This window comes from Melospiza georgiana, chromosome 3 (genome assembly GCF_028018845.1).
Source record: "Melospiza georgiana isolate bMelGeo1 chromosome 3, bMelGeo1.pri, whole genome shotgun sequence".
In the NCBI taxonomy this organism is placed as follows: Eukaryota; Metazoa; Chordata; class Aves; order Passeriformes; family Passerellidae; genus Melospiza; species Melospiza georgiana.
In genome coordinates, this window is record NC_080432.1 from 48,770,506 (window position 1) to 48,793,439 (window position 22,934).

A 22,934-nucleotide genomic window follows, 5' to 3' on the forward strand; every position below is an offset into this window, starting at 1 on the left:
AACAGCAATATAGGAAAACCCTTGGCTAGGACTTACCTTAAGGAAATTCTGCAATGCTTCTTCTACTGTTGAAGTTGGTGGAGTCCCAAAGAGAGCAGCAGCTACTTTCTTTTCAAGCCACGACAACTGAGCTACCTAGAAATAAAAACCAATCAAACAAACAAAACATTAAAAAGTGAGATTTCTTAAGAGTTGCTTTTCAGTTTTGCAGTAAATACTGTCTTTCGTGTTGCACTACCTATACAACATATTTTGGAAAAGAACCTGTAAAGGAATGCTGCTTTATAGTGTCAGTTTGGCCAGCTCAAAGCAGTCTTTTGGAGTTTAGAGTCATATGACCAAACATCAACATCCTCAATATAAGGCTACTTCCATGTTCAAAGTTTAAAGTACGTTTTAGGTTTCATAGCATCTTGTCTTTTTTAAAAACCTAAGGCTAGAAATAGTACTTGTTGAGGTTTTCATGAAATAGACAGCTTTGCAAGGTAATCTATGCACCCGACTCCTTTCCTACATTATAAAAAGGTGTTGCTGCTGTAAAAATGTGAGTGGTTTTGGAGCTTGTGTAACAAGTTCATTTATTACACAGAAGCTGGTGACAACCACTGTTAAGAAACAGGCTCAATTTTTAGCTCCTCCAATCTGACAAATAACACTTGCCAATGACCTCTTCTCATTTCAGGAAGATCAGCTGCTATAAAAGGACTTTAGGGAACTGTCATATTGCCACACAATGCATATGACTTACATACACTGATACCTGACAGTTACTTTGGTTACTGCCATAAGGTATTTGGCTCCATCACCCAGCCCTCACATCTCCAGCAAAGGATGGAGTTGCTAAGAAATGCAGTGTGAAAGAAGAGCCTGTTTAAGTGGAGGAGTGAAGCCACTTTCCTTTGGTCACTTCTACCACGTCTGTAAAGAAAAGCCAGAAGTTTTTTCCTTCATATCAGTATTTGAAGCACAGCACTGATGGCTCCTGTCACAGAGCAGATGAGTCAAAAAATGGTAAAAACCAAGGTTCTGTATTTTCTGGCCTGATCTATGCAGAGGCAACACAGAGAAGAAGCACACACAGGGTGTGTGAAAGAGAGCCCCTCATCAGAGACTTGGAGATGAGATATGAATCACATAGGGACATCTCTTTTTCAGAAGGAGCTGCAATTCAAATAACAGAGTTCAGCCTTGAAGTCAAGTCTCTCTTACTGCTATGAAATTTAAAATGGTTTTGCTTTGCTTTAGATTTTTCCTGCCTCATTCCCTGGCTTCTCAATATTTGCAGGGCTGCTGCTGCTCCCCATACCAGCTCCACCTATATCCAGCAATTATCCAGGAGATGTCAGCTAATAATTGTAAAATATGAGAATCCACTCTGTCCTAAATATCCACAGCTACCAACCAGAATGCTTCTCCTCTGAACAGACATCAAGTTCTACCTACTTCTTCTTGCAAACAAAAAATACCATTGCAAAGACCAGAAATACAGGTCAGCAGGGAAATGCACAGGATCATGTTTTCTCATCTGGCCCCAATGCCTCTAGCTACATGAGAGCAGCATTGCATGGAGACAGAAGGCATCCTGTTCCAGTCATGCTAGGTGCTCAGTAGGGTCCCAAGGCCTTATTTGTTACATGTTGTGAGTAAGTGTCTCACACCAAAGCCCTAAATTACAACCCAGAGAGAAACAATATTACCAAAAAAAGCTTTTGTTTTCATTCTCTTTCACATACCTCGCCTCAGAAGCTTCTTCTGAGAACAGAAAATGTTTTTTAAAAACCTCTCCAGCAATCATGGAGTTCTTACTCATTGGAGCAACAAGATGCTGTTGCCCCTGCAGTGCTTTCCCACTGCATTTCAAACTGCAACATGCTGCTTAAAACTTCTAATTGTAGGTATAGATAAAATGTCCTTCCCCATTTCATTTCTCTCACTGTTGTATAGTTTCTGAGACATATTCTGCAAGAGCTTTTAAAAGATTTTTTGCCAAAGTGCTGTTTTTTTCATGTCTGCTGTCGCCTTGTTCTCTCTCCTCTTGGAAGAGGAAGGGCGTTTCTATATTTCTAGGTCCATCGCATCAAGAAGAAGGAAGAGAGGGGGTAGAAATAAAGGGAATGTGTTACACTGTTCTCTGCAAAAGCACACAACACCCTGGAGATACACACTGCACAGATACAATTACCACACTCATGTCTGCTGTTATGCAATAATGAGGAAACAAAATTGCAGTTTTTCCATGTGGAGTTATAATTAACTATGAAAACACAAGTTCTTCCTGGCAGTTACTTTATTTTCTTATAAGATTTAATCAGAACTGATTTGCTGAGGTTTTGGTCTTTATTTTGTCTGGCTTGGGGGCTGCTTTGCACTACTCAAATTTCTAAAAAGCCCAAACATATATGCAGTTGGCCATTTTTATTTCACCATCCCCATCAAGCTAAAACAATGTTTAAAAGTGAAATGCATGTAAGCACATGCACATTTCACACAAAACCACCCACACTGAAAGGAGGTTGTAGCAAGGTGGGGGTCAGTCTCTCCTCCCAGGTAACAAGTGATGGGACCAGACAAAATAGTACCAAGGGAAGGTTTGGACTGGATCTTAGGAAAATTTCCTTTACTGAAAAGGTGGTCAAGCATTGGAATAGGTTGCCCAAGGAAGTGATATAATCACCTCCCTGGAAGTGTTCAAAGGCGTGTGTGTGGAACTTGTGGACCTGGGTTGGTGGTGAACAGGACACTGCTGGGTTAACAGCTGGACTTGATCTTAAGAGGTCTTTTCCAACCTTGATGACTCTATGATTCTATGGCAAGAGTGAGTTTTTTTAACGTGTACTCTATCCAGCATTATACTTCGTGACTATTCCATAGACAATGTGAGAATTCTGTGATGTTTCAGCAGTGAGACTTACATGCCACTGCCTTTGTGAATTTGTCACAGCAAGCCTAGCCCTCCATATATGAAGTACCTAGTTCACACAAGTTGTCCAGGCTCCTTGCACAGTCAATACAGAGAAGCATTTCCATTAGGCAATTCTTCTTCCCCTACCTTAGCCTGAGATGAACACTCCTATCTTTTTTTTCTTCAACTACAAAAGGAGCAGACCCTGGGGATAGCTAAAGGCAGCTGAGGTGAATCCCATCACAACAGCTTTACTGTGCCCCACGTGAGTCCATCTGCACCCCTCTACGACTGAAGTGGGACAAATGGAAGAGACCTGTTATATGAATACACAAAACTGTGTCCCAGAGCAATAATGATGAACAGGAATCTATACTCTTCCCCTAAACACCCACAAGCAAAGTCTTTACTTTGAAATAACTTCATTTGAGTAACTCTTACACCATGTTCACTGAAATGGAAACATCATTCCTACTATACCTAGATATTAATGATTCTCTGTCTGTGAGCAAGCACAGGGAATGGACCCCCTGGTGGAATGTGCTCTAGCATAGTGCAGAATTGACTGCTACAGTCAAGGCTACTCCAATAGTGCAAAGTGCATCTGGAGGTCCATACAAAATCAAGTATAAAGAGAGGGTAACTGTCATCAGCTACAGCAGAACCATGATTTCACTTAGTGAGTGTTCCAGGAGTAGTAGAGTACAACAGGTAATAAGGCAAACAACTACTGCTGCAAGTAATAGCTGCAACAACCACAAAATTAAGGAATGAAGATTGGTTTTGCCCTACAGATGATTTCCAAATGTTAAGTGAAATTTGGTTTTTTAGGACTCCTAAACCCGGACGTCAGTCCTGCCAGAAGCCTGAAAATTCAGAGCAGCACTGCAAGGAACACTGTGTTTCCACAGAATATCAGGTTTTAATGTGCTGGGTCACTCAAGGAACATGACTCCTGAGCTGCCAAACATAAGGAGAGCTACTCCCACCCACTCAAGAGCAACAAAGGCCTGAGGAACCATCAGCCAACTCCTGATTTCCCTTAGAGCTGAAGGGTAGTGGGTCATCCTGACAGCCCAGCCTTTGTCAAGGAGAGGAGGCCACTCTACAGTATCCCAAAGCAAATAGAGATGTTTGTCTCAAGCAACGTCTCCTACAGATCTGTCAACAAGCTGTCATCAATTTATCCTATACCAAAATCTCTATTATATCCAGAGATGGAAGAAAGGCACTCCCAGAGTTAAACTGCAGCTGAACGTTAAGTTCATACTTGGCACTCTTCCATCAGGCCTCTTGGATCTCTAGTGGTTCTCCCTTAAATACTGGGAAAATGAATTTCAAAAATATCCCTTTCTCTTCCTTAGCCTAGGATCAGCAAAAGTCAGATATATATATATATATACACCGTAACACTGGCTGGATTTTTGTCTTCTGTTCATCATTTATGAGAAGCAAACCCTCCCCACTGACAGCTCCTTTCAAATTCCAGGATGTTGGTTCGAAGGAAACTAACCCAGTGGAATTGAAAAACCATCCACGATTGACTTTCACCCCTAAAAGACATCCCTTTCCAATGCTTCTTTCCTAATAGCTCACTGAACACATATCACACAATTGCCTTCCATAAAGGTAAATCACAGCATTGATCCAGCTTCAGTAAAATATTAATGGCATCTATTTAAATATCCCCTGAGAGTTTCTTTTTCTTTTTCATTACAATGTATTAATGTAAAATTGTACTAAATAATTTTGCAATGTTTTGACTTCTGGAAGAGATTAAGTAACTGGACACCAATTCTGAAATACTGGCTTCCAACAAAAACATTCTCTTTCTTGCCAGCTGAGGAACCTGGACAATCTGCACAGGCATTTAGGTATTTATCCAACTTGAATTGGGCTTTTCACTTTCCAGCAAGGGAAGCCCACGTAGAGAGCACACAAAGGAACTGTATCAATTTATTCCCTGATGTAACCCAAACAGATACTGGGATACACAACAGACAAACCCAAAACATAGCCTATAACCTGCAGAAGGAAAATCCCAGGAGATATAATTTTTATTACACTCTAGCATTTACCAGGGACTCTGATCCAGTTTCACAAGTACATGATAGCTGTTCTGTATACCTGTACTGTAATGGCAAGTAGACATAAGTCTTAACTAGAAAGTTTTATCAGCTATTTGAAACATTAAAACACTTAACTCCCCTCCCCCCCGACCATACAATTATAAAGAATTATCGGATAATTGTGCCCAAAACTTTAGGGAAATAATTCTTATATACCATGCATCATAGATCCATTCACTTCTTGTATACACAGCAGGTCTCATAGACCAAATTTTGCCCACTATGAGATCTATGAAATGACTGGTGAAAATCTTGCCTACCTGATTGTCATACCAGGAGTAATTTTCTAACAGAGCTGAGAGGATTCTGTGATCCTCCTCTTTTGTACAGCTCTACTGACTTTAAATGGTAAGAGAAATAAGAAACAGCAAAAACTGATTTTTAGACAAGGTGGTGCACAACTGCCACTGGCTCTGCATCACAGACAAACCCCAGCTGATGTGAGGCAGTGAAAACCCAGCTCATCCTTTCTGCTGGAAGGTGCTATGACACCTTGCATCAGTTTCACTTCTGGCCCAGCAAGAAAAACTGTTGGTAAGAAACTTGGCAGCACTGTACCACTGCTCCTTGCAAAGGACTGTGCCACACTGAGGAAGGTGGGAAATGGCAGGCCAGTCAGGCCACATTAAACTCCACTAATTAAACAGCTTTTACTAGCACAGCATGCAGTCTTTGCATATAGATTTCAGTCTTCAATAAATCTTCCGCATCTGCCTCCACTGGTTTAGGGGTGACAGTATTGACAACTGGACTTGATGATCTTGAAGGTCTCTTCTAACACTGATGATTCTATGATTATATACTTTTTACCTCAAAGTCTTTTCAATGGATTTTCACTTGTGAAAATGAACTGTAGCCTTGAGTTACACTTGAAGCATCTGCATTTACAATATCTTATGCAATTCCTGTTTGTCATCCAAAAAAAAAACATATGCTAGACAACAGTAATAAGATCCCCTAACATTAAATCAGGAGTGAATGGGAAATATCTGACTATACTGGGAAGATTTAAGTATATCAGATTTCACAAAACTGTTACCAAAACCTATAGAATATCAAAAACTTGTTATGTTTTTTAATTACACTGCTTCCGTAAAAGAATATGTGACCAAAATTAATTAAAAATACCCTGGGAAGCAATACCTACAAAAGAACAAACATTGTGGCCTATCCTAACTTGCTCCCAAAGTCAGTTAGGCTAAATGTAAAAACTTACCTTCTTGTCTGAAACATCCCTTTTCTGCTTTAATTATCTCACACTGGACAACACTTCCCAGCCTCAACAACAGTGAGACTGAACACTAAAAACAGAGCAGCTAAGAGGAGCATTATCACTCCATCTAGAGAGAGGTACCAGAACAGATGAGTGACAAAGGAATTTTTCAACGCTCCATCATAATCTCTACACTGACAAAGTATTTGGAATCAAGGCCACAGCCAACAATCTTCTTTTGGGATAATTACCACAGCATGAAACTTCACAGTCTGCAGAACAGGAGCAAGGAATTTGGCATACCTTGCACAAGCTCCCATGATTACCTATATCACAGGCATGGCCAAAACCTGGGTTAGTGGATCAGCACAGAAACAATTCACTCTGCTAAAACGAGTGAGGATATCACCAATCTCACTGGGCTCAAGTTAAAATTAGTAATGCCTCAACACTAGTGTTTCCAAATGACCTCATCTTGCTACTGAAAGTGTACAAAGACAGTAAGTTTTTAAGAACTGACAGCCCTAGAAGTTGAACAAGATGTTATTCAGTCCTATACTTGCATTTGTTTAGAGTACGAAAATTTGTTCTGTGTGTTTCAGGTTACTATTTTGTCATGGCAGTCACAGAAGGCAAGAATTAAAAAAAAAAAGAACAACAGAAATCTGAGTTAAATCCTTACATATTTCAGTGGCTGCATCTGTTTAGCTAGATTGTTTCACTTAAATAAATGCAGGTCAGGTCATAACCTAAAGCAAATGCTAATCTGTGGTTTCAATGTTTAGTAAGGAAGTCCTGCATATATGTTGCAAGTGTGGGATATGAATTTGTAACAATACAGTACAACAAACCACATGTATTACTCAGTCAGGAAGTGGTGATTATCATGAAAATGAAACGAGTAAAAAAAAAAAAAAAAAGTGCAATAAGAACAAAGTGAGGTATACTGAGATTGTGTGTTTCCAAAAAGCAGCAGCTCACATGAGAAATAAGCCATGAAAAACATCTGGGAGTATTTGGCTTAAATGGAAGCTGCAGTTAGCTGTTGGGCACAGCACAGTATAAAAGTGCTTAAGGAATCATTGGTCAGAGATGCTTCCCAGAGGCAGGACAGCAGGCATACCATAGGATCATCTTCAGCAACTTATTTTTGCATAGCTAATGCTGATATTCAAGATTACACTGTGACAAAAAGCAAAAAGCCAAATTCCTTGCACAAGCTGGTGTCATTCCTTATTCAAATCAACAGAGAAAAAACATGGTTGCTGAAAGCTCTTTGGAAGTTATATATACGACCTGAAAAACTGCTGAAAGATTACTTTGCATTAAGTCTTGTTGCAGATAAAGACAAAGCCTGCAATGTGTCACAGCAAATCCTTCTTTCCAGTTTGCCGGCACTTTGTAGTGACTTGCACTGGAAGTATCCGAAAGAAAAAGGCTTGGCTGGAATTCACCGTGCATTAGCAGTCATTATTCTGAGAAGACTCACAGTGATCTTTTACAGCATAGACAATGTAAGAATGTTTTCTTCCAACAAAAGATTCCTCAAAGCACTAGAGATGAACCAGTATGGATAGCCAGCTGAGCCCTCAAAGATGTGGATTACCAAAAAGACAACTCTCTTATTAAAGCACACGAACAATTATTCTAAAAACTTAATAAATAGTTAATCTCGTAAACCAATTATCCTGTTTTTTCATATATGAGTACTTATCACTACAGAATCTACTACAATCTAATATAATCTTTATAAAATAAAAATATATAACTAAAACAATCTTTAAAAGCAGCTGTTGTACCAGTAGGACACAAATTATATTTTTGCAAAACTCATTGGTGAATTACAGATTTTTATGCATGAATATTTTCGGGACATTCCTTGGAATTTACTAAGTCAGTATGGTAGCCTTGCTGCCACAGACATAATCCCACAGCATTGTCAGTGCCTTTAACTTAAATTATGGATGGGAAATAAAGTTACAACAAGGCTATGCTACCAGCCCAGGTCCACCCAGAAAATTTATGGCAGAACAAAGAAGTAAACTCAAGAGGTCATCCTTCCTCCTTTCCAAAAATCAGTTACTTTTCTTTCATTCATTCATTCATTCATTCATTCATTCATTCATTCATTCATTCATTCATTCATTCATTCAGATAAAAAAAACTGAATAGACAATGAGGTACATACAAGCACAGCTTACCCAATTACATTGCAGGAATGGTCAGCTGTGAGCATCATGCATCTGGTATTGAACTCAGGAAGTGTAAATGTCTGTTTCATTTAGCTCAAAACATCTACTTAAATAAACACCTACTTTGTCTTAAGTCCCACTATTTAATTACAATTCTTTATTATACTCAATTCATATGTTAGATAAATAAAACACAACTTACTGAATAGCACCATCTTCCATTTAGGTAATATAAAAAGGGATCTTGAGGCTTAAGTTCAATTGCCTTGTCTAGGTGCTCCTATTGGAAAGAAAATTAGTATCACTTTAGATGTTTGTTTGGCAAGCGTGTTTACATTCTAAGTAATTTGCTGCAAGTCAGAAACAAATTCAGAAATTCTCTCCTGCTGCAATTGTCTTCTAACAACCTAAAACTTCAACTAGCAAATCCCTTCCTAATGGAGGGAAACCACAAAATTATTTAGCAACGTTGCACACAATGCAAGAAGGCATGCTGTACTTAGAACATGACTAAATAGCTCTAAAATTCAGTCAAATAATTCAAGAATTTTGTCTTAAAAAGGCAACAACTTCAATTAAATTAATTTCATTTACAGTTTAATATTAGGAAACTATCACAGATCAAATCAGTGAGGAAGCAACTACTCTTAAAGAGATCTTACATGCCAGCACCCATTACTGAAGCATTGTTCCTTCCACCCTGGGATGTGACAGCCCCAGTGAAATGGTACTTGACACAACCAATTGTTATTATATTGTGAAATTAAGAAAATAAAATGGTTCTGTTTATAGTGAAACAACAAAACCTATAAAGTATCTAATTAGGCCCTTCCAAATCATTCTCATTTCAGGTCATGAGTACTTTTAATTTACCAAAAAAAGCTTATTGCTCAACCTGAGCTGGAAGAAAAAATAAATATTTCAGCCTTACCATTTGTCTCTCAAAATAAATTTCATTCAAACATTCCTTTTTTTCCCCCACATATCTTTCTAATTAAGACAGTCACAAAAGTATTTGACTTAGACATATATGAGATACTACTATATTATCATACTCACAAACTATTCAGATAGGAGCTATGTTTTCATACTACTATTTTCCCAAATCAACAGATTTTAGGATTTACTTGTGAGGAGCAAAACTTCCCTGAAACAGCTACTGCTCACACTGCAGTGACTCTTTTAAAACTTTTAAAAACGCCATCCTTGAACGGCTGCAGCACTTGTGTTATTTGTCATTTTCCCTTTGTTCCCAGCCTGTCCCAGTGCTCAGGGCTTGGCTGGCTTGGCACAGCTCAGATGCAATGAATGCTCTCTCACAGGAAAGCTCTGCCACACTCCAAGTCCTAACACGGACATGATGTGAAAGGAGCCCACCCCAGGCATTCCCCAGGGACTGGAACTCGTCTGCTGCCTTTCACTGTCACCCAGAAAGGGGGGACACCAGCTTGGAGGGCAAGGCATGGATGGAAAGTGTCTAAGCAATGCTGAGGACAAGGAGGGGGAGAGTAGCACACGTAACACAAACAGCTAACTCTAAAAAACACAATTACCTTTGCAAGGACAGAGTTAAAACAAACATTACTTAAGGGCAACATGACGGATGACTGCAGAACTGCGTTAGTTCATCGCTTGCTATTTCACATGTTTTGGTTTTCTAAACAGAATCATTAATGCCTTTCCCCCCTCCTTTGACTACAAAGGAAATCAGAAATCTTAATGTTGTTCCCAGAATCCTACCTCAATTCTTATATTTTGCAAGCATATAATTTATTTTAATTTATTTTCATACATAATAATAACCTTTTCAATTTAACTTCAGCACCAAAATAGATCTGTGAGGCTGAATTACTGTGTTGGAAAACCTGTCTTTGACACTATATAAGGAAATAACTTAAAGGAATAGCTTAAAAAAAACAACCCCAAATCCTACAAAAACATACCTTAAAGAGATAACCATTCCTGATTTTGTTTTGTACACTTTCAAACTGAGACATATAGCCACACATAATTGCAAACCTGAGAGGGGAAAAGAAAAACACACACACATACTTTTTGTGATTTAAATAAACCTTTGAATCATATTACAAAATATTTCAATACCTAATGCACACATTTACACTTTTATTTTTCCATCTGAATGGCTGGACGGAAGTTTGGTATGAGCTATACATATTGAAGAACAGACAAAAACACAAAACCAAAACGAAACAATGGAAACAAGGAGAAGTTTAAATTACACTATTTGGGTTGTCAGTTAAGTGACAAAACAGATTTCTCCTCCAAAATTTAAGCCATTTAGTTCAGAGTGCAACACTTCCAGACTGGCTCTACTGACAGCAGTTTACCTTGACACATTGTGCTCTGCACTTCACTGGGAATGTGAGCACCACCAGCTGCAGAAACTCACCCAGGAAGGCAAATGCTTGGGGTGTGCCCAGTTGGAAGCTGCACACACCTCAGAAACATTCACAGTTGCCTTCTACCCTTCCCAAGTATCCCAGTGCAATCCTGCACTTCTGATACTCTTCTAGTATCTTTAAAATTTGAAAACATACACACACATTCTGCTCTAACAGGATCACTACTGCTATTACTAATGATTTCTATTGCTAAGACCATTATTATTTCTATTATTATTACTATGATTATCATAAATTGGGGACACTGAGTGGTAAAAGAAATGTGAGATAATTTCTATAAAATACTTGTATTGTTAAGCAATTATAAGTGAACATATTTTCAGAGGTAAGCCTATAAAGATCCAGATCTCCTAAGCAGCACTAGTATCTTATTGAAACTCCACCTAAATTTCTATTGCTTTCTTCTTATTTCTTCAACAGTTATAGAACTTTTATGCATAAGGAATCTCTTGCACAGATATAAATTACAGTTTCCTTGGACCTATTTTCATTGGTATTAAGACAACTCTGCACCTCTGTATAAAACTAACAAAACCACCAAAGAAATAGTTAAGCAGCAAAACCTCATGTAGATTACTTTTCTAATATTTTTCAGAATTTTGCTTTTTTATCAAATATTTTACAATGCAATACCAACCAAAAATAAAATATAATCCTAAAAGAAGGAAATCAAGTTGAAGTCCAGAGGAAAACATGAGTTATGCAAGAAGCTTACAGAGTTAATTATGGCAACACAACCACAATCTGTATGGCACACACAGTTTATAAGCACTCTTAAACATCAGCTTTCTTGAATTGCTTTATATAATGTAATTATTCAAGCTCCAGTGAACCCTGATCAAAATGTCATTGCTAACACAACTCAAGAAATTACTTTATTGCTCAGTTAGACCTAATGGTTTCTAAGTCAGAAATGCTCATGCTACAGGTCATTTTGGCCAGAAGTGTTTTGGTCAGTAAGTGTTCCCAGGTAAGGCACGGAGTCAGCAGAACAGCAGTTGAGCTTGTAAGAGCTCCAGACACACTGTCAAGCACTGTTGGGCAGGGTGTTTGCTGTGACCAATGTGCACGGGACAAAATCCAGCTAATGGCAGCACTAGTGCTGACAGAGCTGCAGCCAGAGCGCATTTCCTATGGGAACGAGCTGTAGTTGAGGGAAAGGCAAGGGGTGGGGGTGAGGAAAGTTCAGGTATTCAGAAAGAGGGGGGAGGTAGTGAAAACTTTATTAGGGTTAAGTAACTCAAGCAACATTGCCCCTATTCCCTTCACTCATTAAGTGCTAATCAGATAAACTCAGCATACCATAGCTAAACGGATTGCTGCTACAAAAGAAAACAATGAAAAGCGAACAAGCTAATCCAGCATCTTGCAGTATTTCCCTGTCTGTGCGTGACAAGAAAGAGGGCCTTAGTTTAAACTAGTTCAAAGAAAAACTTCTACTTACAGCTAAAATCTCTTGGGAGGGAAATCCCAATGAAATTTCCACTGAATTAAAAGTAAGCTAACCTACTAATTTTAAATACCCATTATTAAAAAAAAAAAAAAAAGTCTGAGTTTCTTTTAATTTGTTTTGGTTTGGTTTTTTTAATTTTATACTTTCGAAATGGACTAGACAGCCAATTGATAAAAAGTAATTATTTAATTTTTGAAATTCTATGGCGTTTTGGATATTCATATATTCATTTCATTTCTTAAAAAATCCCCCAAACAAAATAAAAACTGTGTCCTTTCTTTCCTGAGAAGAATTTTTAGACATTTCAAATAATTTTCAAAGAGTTTAAAACACCAGCCAAACTTTTTGGTTTGCAAAGGGTGCAAAGGGTAATGTTAATCACTGAGTGGTCTATATTGTAAGGGATCTCAAAGATCGAGTTTCAACTGCCCTGCCATAGGCAGGGACCCTTCCACGAGAGCAGGCTGCTCAGAGCCCCATCCAGCCTGGCCTCCAGGGATGCCCATTCTCCAGGCAATCTGTTCCAGCGTCTCACCACTCTCATGGTGAAGAAAATGGCCAAAGAAAATGAGGCAGGGAGTAACTAGAAATGCTTCCATCTCAGTCTTTCCATGTCGTTCTTTCCACAGCCCTGGACTGCACGGTCACCTGCCCCATCTCGTGGTGACAGGGGGAATACTGAAAAGATGATCATACAACAACATGCAAATATCTACTGAAATGGGTAAAAAGCACACCAGTTAGACGTACAAGCAATACTGGTTCTCTGCACAGCAATTACCTCCCTCATACCCTCTGAATATCAGAGTGCTGCTTACAGAACTTTCACAGACAAAAATAAAAAGAAATTGTATCAGGAGAGAGCTGCCAGGAATGACCTCTTTGCTGAGCTGATGCTACTCCTGGGTATTGTAAAAACCAGCCCCAGACACATTAATCTAGATAAACACAACAATAATCACCTCAAGTGACACAGTACTTGGTTGGTGTAAAAAATGTTATACCCAGACGGAAGAAAAATTACTGAACACAGTGTAGCAGCATATGATTAATCCCCACAATTAACAAACCTTTATTAAGCATAAACACAATCGAACAAACTCAATATAATGGGTCAGCACCATGTTCCTCCATGATGTCCTGGAACTCAGACTTGCAAGAAACTCTAGCTGACAGAGATGGATGCCAAGTACCTATGTAGCCATCATGCAGAAGGTCCTAATCAAAGTGAATTAACATTTTCCCTTCTGGTGCTACATGTGTATTCAGGCCAGGGGAAACTGTAAGGGTCATATCTTACCTATTGCCAAAAAAAGAGAAGCAGGTTGATCCAATAATTTTATCAAGCCAATCTGAATTTTAATAGAAAAAATGATACCTACACTTAAGACTCTGTCATCTACAGCTTATTCTACATGAGACAGATTTACAGAAAAGATTTTGAAGTCTTAAATGAAGATTAAACCACCGTAGGGCAGTTAAATATAGCATTATTTATATTTTCCCTGATAAATTTCACATGGCCAAAATCAGAAATAACATGCACCTTCCCACACTTGTTCCTTCCTCTCCTATATACCCTTTTATATATCCCAAATCTAAAAAAACATTTATGTCACATAGACTACATTTATAAATCCAGATCTCCATTTTAGCATCTCAGTATCAAAAGGAAAGAAAAACATACATTTTTTAATTGTATCTGACAAGACTTTGCAAATGGGAGGAGAGTTTGTGATATTTACCACCACCAAAGTTTAATTCATGTGTTTCATAACTGTTTTTCACTCCCTCCTCCTTATCTGAGAAATATTTAACATGTAAACTAGTGTGAGCAAAGGCTAATGCGTGGGCAGTACACAAGAGGCCCAGTAAAAAGAAAGTTCATTCCCACTCCAGTTCTAAATGTGTTCCTGCATCTCTCCACCTCTGCATGGCTCAGTTCTGTGCATGCCATCTTATATTTTAGCCCCCAACTCCCTCACTAACCAGTTTCACCCACTTATATATTCTGACAGTCTTTGCAATGTAGTGAGACCCACAGGATTTCTTTTTGACATTATTTCAATGAGATACCAATTTCTATGTAGAGAGATTTTGCAGCTGAAACTACTAATTATGATCCCTGTTGCATTGCCTTTCCTGAGATCCCAGTTTTTCATACTTCATATCATACCACTTTGGTACCAAGATATTTAATCTACAAAAATGCATCTGACAAGAAGTTTCCAGGCAAAGGTAAAGTATTGGTTTGTATTGGTATATGATCATCCTCATGGGGATATGGAATCAGTGCCTGAGAATGCCTAAGATGGCCAACAGACCAAGTAAGATGTGCCAAGGTGCAAAGTGAAGTGTTTAGGTGATATTTTGTTTGCAGAGATTTTTTTGTTAATGGGGATTTCATTTCCCTTTCCTTTTTCTGGGAATATAACTTAGTCCACATGGTAGAAATAGGCAGAAATACACTTTGCACATTAAAAATTCAACAGAGCATTGAAGCTGAGCTCCAGGGAAACAGCAGATGTAGTGCACACTTGTGTAGGTAATACTTGCAAAAACATGACAAACCCCTACTTTGGTTTAAAAAACCTCAAAGGTAAGGGCATTAAGAATTCTGGATTTATTTACTGCAACACATGCAGCATACCAAATCAAAGGAAAATGCTGCTGTTAATGTGTATTCACAAAAGTTCACTAGCAGAACATGTGAATGCCATGTTCAGCATTCCTTAGGCTGTGAAACCCACAACTGTGCTAAATTCCTGTTTCCAGAAATTTAACTTTATTTTTATAATAGACAGTTGTTACAGATGGAAATACAATCTTGAAGAAATTAGCAGGATAGTCTTCACAAGTGTAGAAACAGAGTGAAACAATAGCTTTCAGAGACAATAACACAGCAATTCTCCTTGATAGAAATGTAATAGGCATCATTAGGTTGTCAGAATTATTTCCTCTGTGACCATTCTGGCAAAAAGCTTGTAGTAAACAGATCTTTTCACATGTCAAACCTTCCTTCTTTGCACTTGCATGAGTATGCTGCAGTGTTTCACTGATCCACTTACTTCAGGACAACTTAGAGCTTTTGAGAAATGGCTTCTGAATTTGAAATGTTCAATTATTTTTAAAAAATTACATAATTCAAAGATTCCTGACTAAGATTACACATAATTAAGAACAAAGATTGCTGTAAAATTTCTTTGATCTTTCCATGAATCAAATACAGGGCAAACAACTAAGAGCTGGAAACCTTGTATTTCTGTACAACTATCAATTCCTGAAAAATCTGACTGCATGATCGAAACAGATGCTTGACACTTGCAAGTTATCTGCCTCATCTAAGTTTAAATAAGGGATAATTAAGGGCAGCAGTTAACAAGCATTTAGTTAGAAACAGTTGAGGACTTAATTTTAAAAGTTCTTGGTAGTATGACCATATCCTACAACATATTCCAAAATCTTTAAAAGTTTTGTTTCACTGGAAAATTATTTTTATGCCATTACACCTTACAAACCTGACAAATTATCTGTTAGAATTCTATTACTGAGATGGAATGTTCACTTTTTAGTGGGAAGTTTGTGTAAAATCACCAAAATACCCAAATGACAATGATTATTTGTGTCCTTGATGGAAACAACCTGCACTACTCTTCTGTAGCGCTGCCTGCCAGTGAGACACTGTACCTGAGCTCTGGAGCTCACTTCCATGGAACATCCAGGCCTTGTGAAAATATCTGTGCTTCTGATGAACACTCAAACACACGACAGAGAAAACTCTTGTGGGAGGTGTGTTCAGAAAGGGTCTTCACTTACAGCTACTGGGTTTTCACTTGCTATCTTCACTTGCACCTAAATGAGATGTGCTGTATGACTCCCACCAATGGGTGACTTCTAGAGAGTAACACAAACTCAAAAGCAGCACCAAGTTTGTTTGTGGCAAACAAACCAAAGCTCAATGCAAAGAATAATCTTTTTAAGCAACTTTCCTGAAAATTTGCCATAACAGTAACCTTTTTGTTCTTTGCAAGGCCTGTAACAAGTTCTCCTCAACAAAAAAGGAAGTGTGAGGATCTGCACAACAGCAGAGAAACCTTCCAGACCTCTTTCCCAAACTCCTGAAGTAAACCAGCAACAAACCTCCCACAAATATAAAAAAATCACTGGTTTTCCAAAAGAATTTAAAAGTGATAGTTTAGTTTTAAATAAAAGCACTGTTCTTAAGCATCTACATGTTGTTTTCTGTAACTGTAAAGTTGTAAAGCAGCACAACTACAAAGCAACTGTAGCATCAAATTGTTCACACAGCACTTCTAATTAAAATCTGGGTGATAAAGATGCTCCATGATCCAAGATGAGCTGCAAGTATTCACAGCTGTCCTTTGGGAATCACTGACCCACAAAATGAATTTGTTTGAGGCTTGGAAAAAATAAGAAGACCTGCAATGGCTGATGATAACTTTTGCATGCGAGTTCCTCCACAACTTGAAAAATTGACACTGGCTGAACAAAGCCACAAATCACTTAGAATATTTACTCTGTCTTTCTTTAGGGTGTTCATACAAATATTAAAGCTCTCTTTTTCCTTTCCAGTGTTGCCATTTACTTCAGTTATTTAGAGGTCAACATTCAAAAAGTCTGAAGGTTTTTGATCTCATTGGCAACTACAAGATTAAGTATTATCACATGTTTTCAAAAATCTGGATTCAGATATGAAAATTATTTGCAGCTGCAGTTCATTACCAAAACCAACTGACTACTTCAAGATATTTTGCTTTCTTTGTTCTGCATATGTTTCCTCAAATTTAATTTGAGGCTGAATACTGTTAGTATTCTAATCAGTAAGTTCAACAGTTGGAGAGTTGATCATTTTATCATACAATTTTACAGAAAAATATAGGTGATACACTAAGAAGATACATGGCATCTTTTTGTTCTTAACTGAAGTAAATATCAAAAGTAAGGCAATACAGCTGAACTCTAAGCCTACATTAGCAAGTTTGCTCATGGAACCATTCCACTAAATTCCACTGGTGGACACAAAAAACGTGTTCTGTCTTACAGACACCTTACAGCAATTCCACAAAATAGAAAAATACCTGCTCTGGAAAAGGGATGCTTTTTCTTGTATAACTTTATCTACACTAGGAAAATTATGTGTGTCAAAGTGTCACAAGAACCTGTTTATTTTGGTATATAGAACTTTCAAGCAGCAGGGATAAGCTTCCAAAATAAATGTCCAAATGGGTCTACAAACCTAACCACTGCATGACAGGCATAGTGCATATTTTTAATGGAAAAAAAAGAAATCATTAAAAACTGCCTTTTTCTAATATTTCTAAATATTAGGAAAAGCTCTATAAAAGATTTAGTAAGAGACAATATTCAACAACACAACTCCAAATGACCCTTTAGTCACAGCAGGGAATATTTTTAGATTAATTCAGTTCCATTGAGGAATTCCCAATTAACTTAAAACCCAAAAGAAATTTACTCTAAAAATAAAAACAAGAGTCCGCATCTAAGCTAGGGATATTGGTAAGACAATAAGAAGAGGTTCTATAAATACACCAGAAGGAAAAAGAAACCAGTAATGAAACTGCAGAACATTTAGAAATGAGGAAATAATGGCAAAAGATGAAACCAATGAGGCTGAATTCAATTTCTTCCTCACTTACATCCCCCCTGCTGCAAAAGGGTTAACTGTAAGTAGAGAGCAAGGTACAGGACCAGGAAAAGAACAGGCTATCATTTAATCCTCACTCACTTAGTAAGCCATAATATATTAAACAGTTTAAGAGAACACTAGAAATAATGTATGAGTGGACAACATAGATAGCAGCTATACCCAACATGAGTGAAAACTCAGTTGTGCTGATTGGAAATATCAAACCCCATCAGAAATTAGTAAGAAATCAAGAAAAACTTTCTAAACTTTCTTCAGTCAAGGTCAGAAAACCAGCTTGGTTATCAATAGCTGAAACAGACTGACATAGCCTTACATGCAACAAACAGATGGGCTCATCTTACACAGGCTAGGATTATTTACCTTGTACAGCCTTAGAAAATGTTATGTTGGCAGTGAGATGAAAAGGAAGGATTTTGGTCTCTGACAGCATTGCCTTCACACTGACCTTGCACTCATGCTGAGCTCTCATTTCTCTCTGTTGCAGCCAGCAGAGACCCTGTTCAATTCACAGGACCCCTGCCCATGCACCGATGCCTACTGCCACTGGAGATGCCCTAGGGTTTCTCACCACTTCTGGATGATGGCCTGGAAGTGTAGGGACTCCAGAGATCCTGTGTGATATCTGTCATGCCATGCAAATATCCTGGCACATCAAATGGCACATGCTGCCTTTGAACTCTCCCTCCCCCCTAGGTGCAGGATCAGGCCCTTGCTCACATGCAGGCACATATGACAGAGACAGAACATCCACTTGTCCATCTGGAGCTGGGCACTGCCCTTCAGCTCTGATCCTGACCACCCACTAGTGATCCTAGCATCTTTTTGTACAAATATTTGTTCTATTTTTTTCTTTTCAGCTCTTTTCTCTATTATAAATATTCTTATTAACTATGGATTTCATATTACTTTCACATATTATTTATTCATAACTTAATTGTATTGCATCGTTATCTGTTTACACACCGTCTTTTCTATTTATAGCCTCAGGTAAAATTCTGTTTGTTTACAACTTTGAGAGAACAGTTTTTACAGAGAAGTCTTATTTCCTGTTCATGGGGATTAACATGTGAAATAATATTTAGATAAACTGGAAAAATTTGCATTAGGCCAGACTCAAACAATATAGATCTGGCACAGAGCTGACTACAGAAGTCTTGTAAGTAATGCAGAAAGCCCCAACAGCAAGCAAAAAGGCAAACCAGGGAGAAGAAGTGTTACAGGCAAACCAGCTAGCATGAAGACAATACAGGATAAATTATTCTGGAAGTGCATAACCATACAAAACAGTTAACACAAGATTTTTGTGAAAAAACAGGATAAAAGAAGAATTCTGGCAAGATAAAAAAGCCTGGGTACCAGGAATGCAAAAAATGAGACACACCTTGTTTATGTGGCCTTTGACTTTGTCCTACCTGATGTTCCTCAAAACATAACTGTGGAAATATTTTGATTAAATCACCTGTAGAGATGGTTGCAGAACCAGGTTCATGTGAACCTGAGCATCCCTATTGGTGTCACCCAAAGTTTAGTGCTGGGTCCATTATCTTCCAGTAATTTCATTAATTAAGTTAATGATTTTAAAAAGCCCATACAACAAAAACCACCTTTGAAATAAAATGTTAATCCATGAGGGGATGCATTTACAAACCTAAATGGCCTCAAACCTCAGAAACAGTCAGAAATAAACATTAAATCAATTAAATGTGTGTAAAACACTTTATAAAGCATAAAATAGAATAAAACGACTTTAAAAAATAAGTTACAAAACAAGTCTAATTGGTTAAGTAGCAGCACAGCACAAAAATATCTATTGGGACCACAGATGGAACAACTATTGTTATGCTAAACAAAAATATACCAAAGTCTCTCTGGAGCATGGAAGCCCATTCTGCCCAGCTTTAGAGCCTTGGTTAAATTGGCACAACCATTACACTTACATCACACTTTAAAAATCATGCAGTAAGTCAGAAAGATGTCAGAAAATAAAGACAAGCCAATAATATATTCAGAAAAAAATATAGTGAACTATTTTAAGCTGTAATGTCTATCTATACCTCTAGAAAGACATCAGTTAAACAATAACTGATAAAAACCTCATGTTCACTTGCAACTCAGATACATGAAGGATGAAAACTGCAAACCATACAAAAATCCACTGCCTGTTACAAGAAGCAGTAGCTTAAAAAATGTAAGATTTTCCTCTTAAACCTCTCAATTTGGCTTTCTGAGCTAACCTCTGGAACACATCTCCTTACACTCATAATTCTTCCCCTGCTAGATGTTCCTGCCAGGACAGGATCTCACATGTGAAGTCCAGCAGACCACCTACATCTCCCTGCACAATATGTAAGGGTTTATCAGAATGGTTTCTGCCAGTGAAGCTGCATTTATACTAGGAGATGTCAGTCTTGTGGGCTGAGGAGGAAGGGAGGGGCAGGATTCATTCTTGAATGTGATTTTGTGGTTGTTTATACAAAGAGTTCTAGCTGAGAGGGGTACACCAGCATTACCCTGAGGAAGTGGCCATGGCTGTTGTGAAGCAAAGAGCAGAAATGGGTTTAAATTGCTTACAGAAAGAGAGAAAGCAAGACAGAGAATTACCTAATTAAATTACAATGTCTGTGACTAATCAAGTATCTAAACCTGAGATAGCTGACATGTGCTCCCTTTGTTGGCAATGGAGATGTTGTCAACTGAGCCCCAGGAGAAATTCATCTCACCCTCATGCAAGACTAAATGAGCAAAACTGACTCCAGTGAAGTGCGCTCCAGAAGTGGCTGATTCTTTTAGATTGTGAAAGGAGCCTGGGGTAAAAGTATTTGTTTTGGATATGAAGAAGTTTGGTGAAATCCCATCCCACAAGTGCAAAGACAAAATTAATGAAGAATGTAGAAACCAAAATTGAGATGAAAAGCTAATAATATTAGAAAAGAAATCAGGAGCTTAGTAAAATTTACTAATAAAATACTAAGGTGAGGAACTATCAGCTAGAACTCAGCAGAATTATCTTTTACCTGATAATGTTGATTTGATAAAAAAATATTTATATTTGCAGAGTTTGTTAGTTCTGGCAAGGTCTACAAAACTAAATTAAGAGTCACGCTTGGAGAAAAACTGTACAATAAAACAAAAATTGAGAAGTTAATTCAAATTTCCATAGTCCTCTACATCTATTTTTAATTATCACAATTTAGACTATTATAAGAAAAGGAAAGGACAATTCAGGGTCAAATGACATTATTTTGTGAATTGTTGAAAGGGAAGGCAAATGGAAAACTATGGCTTCCCTGAGCAACAAAATAGTGGCTTAAGCAAATACTGTTATTTCCATTTCTTGGTACTTATTGAAGTATGGTTATTGAGTTGTTTCACATGCTATAGTAAATGCTTCACAGAATATTTCAATGTAATTTTTAGTAGCAACTGGTAATAACTGAATTTCATAAAACTATGAAAAAAGATTAATGACTAATTTATGAAACTGATGTCAGGCCGGGGTTTTTTCCTTGAACTTAATAAATGTACACAAGTTTGTAAATACTTTGTCAAACTTACCACTGGTGACTCTCAGCACTCCCAGGATCCAGCTGAATAGCTTTTTCAGCTTTAATCTTTCCTGTAAATGGAGTACAATATATGAAAGGATTTATTTTACTCTTCCACATTTTAGGTGACTCCCAAGAACAAAGCAATCTGATTTACTCTAGCAGCAAAGAAATTGCTTCCCATTCTTAGAAACATTTAGATGAACAATGTAACATCCTGGCTTTACTTCATTTACATAGTCATACACTTGCATATAAGTATATATAAACTACACATGCAATTTTAGTATTTTCCTTTAAAATCCAGTTCAGATGCAGTTAAATCAGGGAAGGATTGGACTGGACTGCCAAAGGAGGCCATCATGTCTGAAAGACTGAAGAGCCTTAAAAGTAGGTCAGACAAGTACCTGTCAGAAGAACCAGCAAAGCCATTTCAATGCCTTGGTACAGGAATAAACCAGCTGAAGTTCCTTTCTAGCACAAAGCCTTCCCTTAAGTTCCACTTTTAACTGAATAAAGATGACAGTAGGTGATTTGATCAAACCCACATCCCCAGTAAGAAGTTCAGATGAGATGCTTGCTGTTTGCAGAGTCTCAGCTGCAACCAATTAAGCTGCACTGACATTTCTGTATTGTAAGTTAACTTCATAAAAACAAAGAATAGTATACACAGTCCTCCTACCCAGTGGAATGAAAAATAACCATGAAACTACTGCCAGCTCTCCTGCAGTCTCAAGCCCTCTGCAGCACTTCCAAAAACTGAGATGAAAAAGGCTGCCACCACCCCCACTTCATGAGAATCAGCCAAACTAGGCTGGTTACTCAACACCTAAGACTCACTTTCATCCCATCATTCTGTATCTCTGCCTGTCTTTTGCTATCATTCATCAGCTGAGGTTACATGCAGTTACAGAATCACAGAATCTGCTGAGTTTGGAAAGGACCTACAAAGATCATTGAATCCAATTCCTGGCTTGCACAGGACCACCCCAAAAGTCACACCAGGTGCCTGAGAGCATTGTCCAAATGCTTCCTGAACTCTGTCAGGCTGTGCTTGACTACTTCCCTGGGGACCTGCTCCAGTGCCCAACCATACTCCGGTGAATACCCTTTTCTTCATATCCATCCTAAACCTCCCTGACACAACTTCAGTCCATTCCCTTGGGTGCTGTCACTGGCACCACAGACATCAGTGTCTGCCCCTCCTCTTCTCCTCATGAGGAAGTTGTAGCTGCAACAAGGTTTCCCCTCAGTCTCCTCTTCTCCAAACTGAACAGACCAAGTGACCTCAGCTGCTCCTCATGTGGCTTCCCAACAAGGTCCTTCACTGCCCTCATGGCCCTCCTTTGGATGCTCCCCAATAGTTCATTTTTACATTGTGTCCCCCA

At 38.1% G+C, this 22,934-nt stretch overlaps 1 protein-coding gene across 4 annotated transcripts in view; it reads right to left on the reverse strand.

Moving 5' to 3' along the window:
- Nucleotides 1-22,934, reverse strand: part of RMDN2 (regulator of microtubule dynamics 2) — a 47,840-nt gene that overhangs the window by 13,368 nt on the left and 11,538 nt on the right. For all 4 annotated transcript variants that reach the window (XM_058021504.1, XM_058021508.1, XM_058021505.1 and 1 more), the window contains exons 5-8: nt 21,557-21,617; nt 10,380-10,455; nt 8,639-8,716; nt 37-135 (exon numbers count right to left, since the gene is read on the reverse strand). In XM_058021504.1, coding sequence (XP_057877487.1) covers nt 37-135; nt 8,639-8,716; nt 10,380-10,455; nt 21,557-21,617 — 314 coding nt within the window. The remainder of the gene's footprint in view (nt 1-36; nt 136-8,638; nt 8,717-10,379; nt 10,456-21,556; nt 21,618-22,934) is intronic.